Source organism: Crocodylus porosus, unplaced genomic scaffold, assembly GCF_001723895.1.
Source record: "Crocodylus porosus isolate Cpor-Errol unplaced genomic scaffold, CroPor_comp1, whole genome shotgun sequence".
Classification (NCBI taxonomy): Eukaryota; Metazoa; Chordata; order Crocodylia; family Crocodylidae; genus Crocodylus; species Crocodylus porosus.
In genome coordinates this window covers 58,003,129-58,013,736 of record NW_017728907.1, presented here as the reverse complement: position 1 = coordinate 58,013,736, position 10,608 = coordinate 58,003,129, and the positions used below count along the sequence as shown (strand labels likewise).

The 10,608-nt window shown below is 42.7% G+C and overlaps 1 protein-coding gene across 1 annotated transcript in view; it reads left to right on the top strand.

Moving 5' to 3' along the window:
- Nucleotides 1-10,608, top strand: part of LOC109307538 (E3 ubiquitin-protein ligase RNF170-like) — an 18,315-nt gene that overhangs the window by 1,833 nt on the left and 5,874 nt on the right. The window contains exons 2-3 of the mRNA XM_019531530.1: nt 6,133-6,208; nt 9,748-9,856. Coding sequence (XP_019387075.1) covers nt 6,133-6,208; nt 9,748-9,856 — 185 coding nt within the window. The remainder of the gene's footprint in view (nt 1-6,132; nt 6,209-9,747; nt 9,857-10,608) is intronic.

The following is a 10,608-nucleotide window of genomic DNA, read 5'->3' as shown; positions in this document are numbered from 1 at the left end:
TTCTTAAAGGGCCGGAGCTGGGGTGGGTGGGGCAGCCATGGGGCTGGGACAGCAAGTGAGGGTCAGGGGGCTTGTGGCAGAGCCCCCCACATGGTATGGTACAGTGGGGGTCTGCAGGGATTGCCCCAGCAACACCCAGTGAGTGGGGGCTTATTTTTAAAGCACTGGGAGTTGGGGATGGGAGGAGGGGAGGGTTGGGAGAGTTGACAGAAGTCGGAGGGGCTGGGGGAGCAGGCAGGGAATGGGGCCTGGCAGGGGTCCCCCCATGGTCTCCTCCCCCCTCCCCCAGCCCCCCATCCCCTGCCCCCTACTTACTAGTTCTGAATCCGGGTCCAGCTCCCTGATGAAGCCAGCAGGGACTGCCCAAATCACCGAAGCTCTCCAAATCTTTTCTGAATCGATTCAGAGAGCTTCAACATGGTATCCTACTGTCAGGTGGCTGAAGAAGCAATTTCATCCTGTTTCCATTTGTTGAAAATTTTATTTAGGACGTCATTTTAGGACAATCATCCATTTTAGGCATGTGATTTGGTTAAAAATTATTGTCCAGTCCCTACTTACTTTTTTGATTTCTAAGTGGGAGTTATAAGGTTTTTTAGGGACCCCAGTCACTAAATACAGTTGTATTCCAGCCTGTGCAACAGCTGTAAGACTGCTATAGTATCTAATGACTTATACCACTTTACCTTGGCCTGAAAAGGCCTAAACTTGAGCCACTGTGCATGCCCAGAAACAATCCAGAATAGCCATTTAGGTGTTGGCCTCCACTTCTAGCTCTGTTGCCATGCAGTTCTGTCTGGGAAAATGCATAAACTCTGCAGAAGTCCCTGATCTTTAGCCAGAGAAAGAACCACATGGAGCAACTGTTCTTGTTGCAGCCATGGTTGTGATCCTTCTGTCTACGTCTTGTTCAACAGCCTCGTGGTTAAGGCACTTGCCCAGGAAGTGGGAGATCTGGGTTGTAGGCCTTCCTCTAGGGGTGTGCGAAGTGGGCTGTATTAGATTTGGATTTGGATTCAGCCCAAATCAGGGACAGTGATTTGATTCGTTGATTCGGATCACTGTCCCCAATTCAATTTGGCCACATCTGGATCTGAAGATTAGATGCTGATTCCCGGATGCCCCCCAAGACCCAGGAGGCATCAGTTGCCAAGCTGCAGGGGGTATGGGGAAGGCCCCCTGCACACTCCCCAGAGGATCCAGAAGCAGACCGGAAGTGCTATTGGTCCACTTCTGGGTCTGCTGCCGAGCACAGTGGGGAGCCCCCTTCACTCCTGTGGGATGCTCCATCCGCCCCAGCATCACAGCACTCATGAGCCACCTGGTACCTTGAGGTATGTAGAAAAACCATTTAATGCTGTGTCTATGTCTGTAATCGCCGAATCTCTCCAAATCGGTTTGGAGGCTTCTGATTCAATTCCAAAAGATGGAAGGGTCCTCTGATTCGATTCGATTCAGGCCACCAAAGCGGGTTAAATCTCCACTGAATCAAATCAGGAACTGAAGCTTCACACAGCTCTGCCTTCTTCAGTAAAAAAGGGAGTTAGCCCACATCTACTACTTCCTGCTAGAGTGCCTTTAACACCACACTGGCTAGGCAGAGCTGAGAGCATCCTCTGCCCCCTCCCTATTGATCCTGGGCCAGTGAAGAGCCATTAATGAACGATTCATATGGCAGACGAAACACGCAAAATGGAGCCTGACTATTGAACTCAGTGGGGTGGCCAAGGCCCGGGAAAGGAGCAACCCCTGAATTCTGGCCCCTGCTCTCTGCTCCTAATGCTGTTCATACATTTTACCCAATTATGATTTAATGTCAAATTCATGAACAACAGGGAGCAGGGGCCAGAACCTAGGCTGTCTCCGCAGTCCACTTTACTGTGCTACAGAGCCAGGTTTTCTCATGCAAGCTGCCCTTCTGGCCCTACGATTCTTTTATCTCTTTCTGCCCAGCAGGCCAGCTTCAACAGGACAGATGCAGAATGCACAGACAATGTCAATATTTTATTATTCAAGGCTTGGATTTTCAAAGGACATCTTAGGCACTCAGTGAAAATCAGTGGGAACTGGACACTAACTCCTTTGGACCTCTCAGAAATGTTCCAGTTTATACTATTTAAAATAAATCATTTAAAAATGATTACTTAAAAATAATCAGCACTTTAAATTGTGCGGTGGTCCTTATTTAGGTAAAGTAGTCACTGAAATCAGTGCAAGATTCAATTTTTTTTTCTTAATCCACCCTGATGGCTGAATGACAAGCCTAAGCCTTTAATATCTCCATTGAAGATGAATCCACAATGCTCTTTGCCAACTTGTCCTGGTGCCAAATTATTTTAATAAAGTTATTTTTAACTAACCTCGATATTACCATTTGCATCTGGAAAATATAGATGGAAGCTAACGTACTGTGAAAACTGACTGCATCTAAACTAAAGAGGTCATCACTATGTGGGCTGGAATATGTGCTTTTAAATTCAGACACATAAGAAAAACATCCTGGCAAAATGGGACACAAATACCATTTTAAGACATTGTAAAATAATGGTGCTGACTATGTGATTAACTCTTTCTGTAATAGTTTTCACCATCTGATAAGCCTAGTTCTGGTCTCAAACCATTAATGCAAATACTGTACCATTGATCTTGGTACAGTTATTTTTGATAAATCAGGGTAAATAAGATCAGGCTCACACCCAAAGTATTTATAAGATACATGTATTAGATACTTACCCCTATATAATGATAGAATGCAAGAAAACTGTTCACTGTGGGACAAATTCTCAGCTAAAATTAACTGTGTTCACTTTTGTGATAGCTTTCAGTAACAATTAAGATAGTCATCTATGTTTTTATATGCTAAATACATCAAATTGACATTTTATTTAGAATATAATGATCATTTTCCTTTGTTCTTTTTCATGAAACTTTCCACTGGGTAATAAATAATGTTTAAATAAGCCTGATAAGAGTATCAGGATAAAATAGGTCATCAGCAGTACAGGTCTAATACATCAAAGAATTAAAGCCTTGGGTTTGGGCATTAACTCTTGCAAGATATATTAGGATTGGGTTTGCAGATAAATATGATAAACCTAGGGGGAAAATTCATTAGGACATGCATACTCCAGTGTTAGATTGTTCCACTTGTGGCTTTCCAATTATCTCCCCTTTGTTAAGAGTCTTTATAGCTTTTAGATTTATTTCAAGGTAAACAGAAGGCAGTCCATTTTCTTTTTTTTAACTAACAGTTACTTTAATGTACAAAAGACTCAGGGCACAGATAACGAAGCAGCTCCTGACTTACTTTTTATGGTAATAGAAAAATCCTTTATGCACAGCCCCTTGCATCTGGACATCACAGTTTCATTTACAGAGAGACCAGGGCAGCATAAAACCAGCTTCTAGCAGCTGCTTTTTTGCCTCATGACAGTTTCTTTTTAACCTGCAAAACATTAAAAGAAAGACCAGAATTGAATCACCAAGTGCTGAGCCCTAATTGCAGTACAGTAAGGGAGTAGTTTCAATGGTCTTCCACCAGCACAGTGGCCGTGTCTACATGAAACACTGACTGTGCAGTAGCTCATTACTACTGCACAGTAGCATTGAGGGCATGAACTGTGATGCAACACTCCTGCACAGTAGTAACAAATTACTGCACAGTAGTAATGAGTAGGGCTGTGCAAAGGTTCGGGTGCTGATTTGATTTGGAGGAGATTCAGTCCCATTTGGTGGCCGAATCTCCAAATCTGAATCAAATCAGGGGACCAATAAAAAGGTCCGAATCAATTCAAAGCTCTCCAAATCGATTCAGAAAAGATTCAGAGAGCTTTGATGATTTGGGCAGTCCCTGCTCACTGCAGCAGGGAGCTGGAGCCGGACTCAGAGCTGGTAAATAGGGGGTGGGCCAGGGGAGGCTGGAGGAGAGGGGAGGGTACCTCGGGGGGGACCCCTGCCACTGCATCCCCTGCCTACTTTCCCAGTCCCCCAGCACCCCCTGCCCACTCCCTACTCACCAGGTGCTGTCGGCAATTCTCACTGCCCCATGCTGTATGGGTGGGGGGTCTGCACGAGCCCCCGCTCCCTGCCCGCTCCCCCAGACTCTCTATGGCTGACCTGCCTGCCCCAGCTCTGGCCCTTTAAGGAAAAAAACAACAACAAAACCCCACACTCACCAGCTCCTGCAGCTGGATGCTTCAAACTGAAGTTCATTGAATGTGTTTTATTTCAAAGCACCCTGCCACCATTTTTTTTCCATGCGGAGATGCAAGGGGGCGCTGATACAAGTGACGTGGAAGGCTGCCAGATTGCATCAATTCCCATGCTTCAGGAGACTCGATTAATTGAGTCTCCTTCGATGCGCTGGATTTCCAGGACATTGGAGCAGGTTCCCTGCACATGTACAGGGGCCCATAATGTCTGTACCTAGCCTTCATTTCTAAATTAACAGGTGATGCTCATACAATGGATTTGTCCCATGGAGAAAAGTGTTCTTCAGGTGCCCTGGCACAATGATGGTGTACCTGGAATATGACACAGCTTCTACTGAAATCAACTGGAATTTTGCTGACCCTGATCTCACTGGGAGCAGGCACAGACACATACCTTTAAAAAAGGCAGCTTTGCCTCTGTTTGAGGCAGACATTGAGCTCATTATTCAGTTACAACAGGCTTTTTTTGTTTGCCTAAGAAAGGAACATTCAGTTGCTTTTGTTACTTACAGGGCATATCTACATGTGTGCTTTACTAGGGGATGACTACTTAGCTCTTCAGCAAAGTGTTACTCTCTACACAAATGGTGCTATTAAGGCAAAGTAAACTAATTAACTCTGCCATAGGACAATACTGCCTGACACAAATGCTGTCCTACGGCCACAACGCACATGTAGACGGTGACCAGGGCTGGCCGGAGCATAAGGATACTTCAGTGCAGGGGCTATCTGCTGGCTGGCCCTGCACTGAAGCACCCTCGTGCCCCAGCCAGCTCCTCTGCAACACATTGAGCAGGTTGGAGCAGCCCTGGGCTGGCAGACTGACCCCCCAGGGCTCCTGCCAGCCAAAGCTTCTCTGACCCAGCTTAGTGTGCTTTTGCCTGAGGCACATGTGTAAATATGGTGCACAGGATCAATAAACTCCAGCACAAACCATGTCAGACTTTATTCATTTGCATTAATTCCACATGTAGTTACACCCACAGTGTATTATTTTGAGGAAGATCAGAGGATCCCAGCTGTTACAGATAGATCACACTTATGTGATCATTTGGAAGAGGAAGAATATAGTCCCATAATATCTAGCATTCCTGCATGTTGAAAGGTGCAAGAATATTTTCCAATGGAAACACGCTTTCTTTACCCACGTGCATCATACATTTTAAAAAATGTGGATCATATGGATATTCTTGGGTCTGTCTTTGTTATTATCTGCCCATCCTGGACAACTACCTATACTGTGTCAGGCACAATGGAATTCCAACATTACAAAACAAAATCATTTTCAGTATCTATTTGGCAATCAGAAGAAAATCTTGAAGCTAAGATTTTTCTCAACTGCCTAAATGTATGGCGGTCCAAGCACTCATCCATTTTAATAAGAATTAAGTATTCAAATCCCTTAGGTGGCTTTGGGAATTGTAGCTTTAGTGCTCAATAATTACAAAATGTATCCCTTCTGGGTGACCTAAATATTTCTTAGAGGTCAACTAGGGAGATTTCTCCTGTGTGAAGCTCTTCGGTACCCATACTTTTCTTTCCCAGAATGTAGGGAAAGAAGACTGGTATTTCAAGAAGAAAAATTTACTTTGTACCTCTGAATTTAATTTTTTGTTGTTGTACATGCATGTATTTGTTCCTTTCTGTGAGTCATAATTAGGGGATTATTATTAGGCTGGCTTCTGGGATTTTGAATTTTTAACCGATGTGACACACAGTGCCTTGAGTAGAAAATGATTGGAATTTTCTATGTTTAAGCACAAATCTGTCCTTATATGCAGTGCCTACTAGATATACCTGATGAGTTTAGGCACTCATTAATGCAATGACTCACGTCAGAAGCTGGGGCTGATATTACATGGCAACAAACTAATATTCAATTCTCCCATTTTTTAAAATAGCACAAACTCTGTTTTTACAGGTTTGCTAATGTCAATCAGCAAAAGATGAGTCATCTGGAAAAAGGCTATAACCATTTTTCTTCTAGGAATCCCATAGTAAGTTCATTATTTTACATTATAGTTTAATATAAAATACAAAAGCAATTTATACTTATTGAGGTTGCAGAGGTCAGGAGAGCTTTTCAAAATTTCCATTGGTTATGGTCTGGGAATGCTGGGTTTCCTTTGTTCAATATTCGCTACATAATTGGAAACACATTTGGTTCCTGTTTTTGTACTAGACAAGGCTAAAGGAGTATATGTTTTAATACTTTGCAAAGTAAAGATTTGATACACTTAGGTCAAACGTGCAGCATTTGTAAACACCATGGTCATGGACTAAGGCGTAGGCCTTCAGCGGATGTAAATTGTCAAAGTTTCACCAGTGAAAATAGATGTCAGTTGTGAAGCTGTCCCTTTGAGTCTACAAATAGGTCCCCAAAGCATTTTGGGAAGTTGGAATAGATTAAAATGCCATGATGGATGTGTTTTTTTAAGTCACACTGGACAGGTCTACATGAGACACTAACTGCGCAGTAACCTAGTAATACTGTGCAGTAGTACATCACAGCACAGTACTGTGCAGTAGAGTACTAGCACCGTTTATTAGGCTGTGGCACAGCAGAGTCACTAAAAAGGCATGTGCCAGTGCTACTGCACAGTAACTTTGGTGACTGTACATTTATTTAGTACTTGATTATATAACTCATACAACTCATTGCAGCTTATACGCAGCCTAAAGATGGGGGCTAGCTATATTAGGCCTTTCATGAACAGAGAAAAATGAGACTTTTTTCAGTGGGTTTGATATTTTGTTTTTTAAAAAAAAACCCTACTTCCTCTTGGTTCCAGATCCTTATCATACAAAGAAAAGGATCATTTAGAGGGCACTGATTTCAACACATGTAGTCAGTGAACTGGCAGAGATAGCAGGATATAAGCTCAGTTGTTTTGTAGAGCTGCTTGCCAACCTCACTCTTTTTTGGAGTCTTTAAATTAATCAGATTGATCTTTCTCTGCTTTTCCCATGAGCTTGGCATTCACTGGGTTCCCTGTCTCTACTGCTTTCTACCATTTAAAGAGCTAAGTTCTATTATTATGCTCTTTATTGAATCTTCCAGAAATAGATCAAATGGTGTGGGGGTGTTTTCATTGATTCATCAGGAAAGTGGGTGCCAACCTTGCTTTTGAAATATGCACCAGAGCAAACAAGAGCACTGGCATGTACCTTCCTGTTGGGCAATAAGGCATGACCATGCCTATGGCGACATCATAAAATAACCAGAATCATATGCCTTATTTCCTTTGTAGTAACATACCATTCTATATAATTTGGCATATATCATCAAGAAACACCTACTTTTAACTACATTTTGATCCAAATGCAAAATAAAATTGTGGAACTGATACTCCTCCTCCTGTACCCTTTGACTATTGCACAGGAAGTGAAAGACAAATGGTATTACCATAGAACAAATGAATGTCTTTGGAAGCTTCTCCTGAATTCAGAGGAGTCCAATTACTAAATGGGAGTGACACGAACATTGAAATAACTTTATCTTGAGAAGAAAAGGATGCCAACTACACTGTTACTAGACTGTCTTCACAGACTGATCTAAGTTTGGCAATGACAAGTGACTAAAATCTAAAAAACAATATTTTCTTTAATATACATAAAAATGAAAAGAGGCAAGAGCATTTTATCTCCTGATCCAGCAGAAGCCAGCTAATAAATCTGAATAAATGAAACTGGCAATAACTTTCTGTCATAGCAAGAAGCTGACACACAGTAAGAAAAATTCTGCTTAGCCTTTTCTTTACCACTCATTATATCAGGTAGCTATGGCAGAAATGCCTATAATACCAAGCAGACTTTTTTTTACAGGAGCAGGCAGTAGGTGATCTTGAAACAAAAGCCCGAACAAACTCAACCTTACTTCCTTTCCACTAAAAATTAGAACAAAAGGATAGGATACTTTTGGGGTATTGTGCTATATTACCATAGGTAATGCATGGCCATCTATGACTTCACAGTGCCCCTTTGAAAAATTATGCTGACAGTGGGGATAAAACTCATATTCTCTTGTTCTAAAAACACAGCCCTTTATTTGAGCTACAGGTGATCCTCCATTAGTTATTCACTGTACAAGGCCTATGGTTTACATTGGACAAATAATCATGCCAGTCCAAGAAAAGCCATAATTCCCATACTCACCAAGCCTTTCATTCCAGTACATGTAAGAAGTGGCTGAAACTGGCAATGAACAACAAGGAAAATATCTGAGTTATTGAGTCAGAATTTGGGACTCAGTGGGTGCGCCTACTCAAGACATTTATTAAAGAGCTGCCTAATAAACCCCACAGGAAACATCTCTGTCTACATGTATGCCCCTATTAGGGCACATGAAACAGACTCTGGAGCAGGCTAGTACTTGTAAAAGTACTAGCCTGCTCTGGAGTTTTTTTGTGCACAGCAGCGCATGTGTAGATACTGCCTGGATGACTGGGACACAAGGGTGCTTCAATGTGGGAGCTACCTGCCAACTAGCCCTGCCCTGAAATACCCTCATGTCCAAGTCAGCCTCTCTGCAGCAATTTTAACCCAATTAGAGCAGCCCTGGGGCTGCTCCAACCAGGCTCAATGTGCTACATATGAATAAACTCCAGAGCAATATACTCTGGAGTTTTTTGTTCCTAGGTTCATATTCAAATGCTATGCATAGGAGCAAAAAACTCCAGCAATAAGTCCAGGAGTTTATTCATGTGCATTAACTGCTCATGTAGAGAAGCCCTGTATGAAGATGGCCTAGGTCATTCGTGGCCAACTTTTCTGGTTGGCTTGCCACGAGTTAAGCCCTCACCTCTCCAACTGCTCCTCCGATCCTTGCTGATCCTTGACTCCAAGAGGAATACCTAACAGTTTGCATCCTATGGCACCAAAATGGAGGCAGGGGAGCTTGAGCCTCTGGCTGTGTGGAGTAGAGCAGGGGCAGGACACTGCTGCCAGAGAGCTGTCACCACCAAGGACCAAGTTAAGTCTTCCCTGACCCTGCAGTCACAGCAGTTTTACATGTGAGCAAGGATCCAAAGCCCTGAATTCAACAGTAAGAGGACTAGGTAGGGGTTAACGTGGGTCATGGAGAAAATGGTGGCAGGGTGCTTTTGAACTAAAACATCTTCTATGTGTTTGAGTTCAAAAGTGGACCGCCGCCATTTTCTGCACCGTAACATGCATTTTGCCACTTATACAACTGCACACGATGCAGTGCTGTGGTGTTTGCATGTGTAAAAATGCCATGATTTGTTACATTAAATAAATCATTTAATTTCTAGGCATTTCATTTGCCCCATCTGTTAGGTTCAGAAACATAGAAAATCAGGGTCGGAACAGGGCTGCAACTTGAGATCCTTGCTCCTAGTTCTGTCATCTGCCACCACTGATGAATTCTTCCATGATTGCTGTAGGCCAAGTAATGGTTAATGTTAATACACTCATTTGCAGATGAAATAGAATAATTAATAGTTAATGTAATATTAATAAATGGTATCACTCAAAATATACATCTACTAAAGAATTCTGACTTTTTCTGTTTTAGGAATCTCTCCCGCATTGGCAACCACATTATCACAGTGACTTCAATTGCCCAATATGCCTCCAAACAGCAACTTGCCCAGTAGAAACCAACTGTGGACATATCTTTTGTGGTGAGTTTTCCAGACTGGAGCATATGGTATTTGAACAGTTCAGTGAAGGCAGAGCACTTGCTACTGAGATCTCAGATCCTGTGTCTGTTCTCACTGGATCTATGAGAGCTGTCTCACTGGGGGGGAGCGGATTAAGACCCGTCTTTGTTTATTTTAAACTACTAGAAAATTAGCAACAATATTTTGTTTGTCTGACACTTTCACATTTATGAACTGCTGAAAAGGTTTTGAAATGCCCATGAAGACTTTAAGCAATAAACAGGAAACAGATCCCCACGAGGCCAGTTCAATACTAATAAGATGCAATGAAGCCTGTGAATGGCAAATAGCCAGTAAAAATACAAACTGCAATAATCTATGCAAACCTCACAAACTCTGGCATTCTCATAAAGTTAAAGTTATACCTGAAAGTACTCCAACGCTAAGAATTGTAAAGTTCAGCTTTTAATATTAATTCATATAAACTGCACTTGTGAGACCCAATTATGCTTTAAAATATATCTATGCAGTTACCATGGGCCTTTGTAGGAATTCCCTGTGCGCATCTAAGACAGGGGCAGACAAAATACAGCCCAGGCATTATATGGCTCACCAGGCAATTTTATGTGGCTTGTGGGCACCCACCAATTAATTGTACCCTCCCCAGCCCACGCACCTTGCTCCATCCTTGTGTGTGGAAGGGCCCAGCCCAACCAGGGGACACAGCTTCCAGGCGGGACTGCTGCTGCCACTGCTGCAACCCCGAGGGGGGC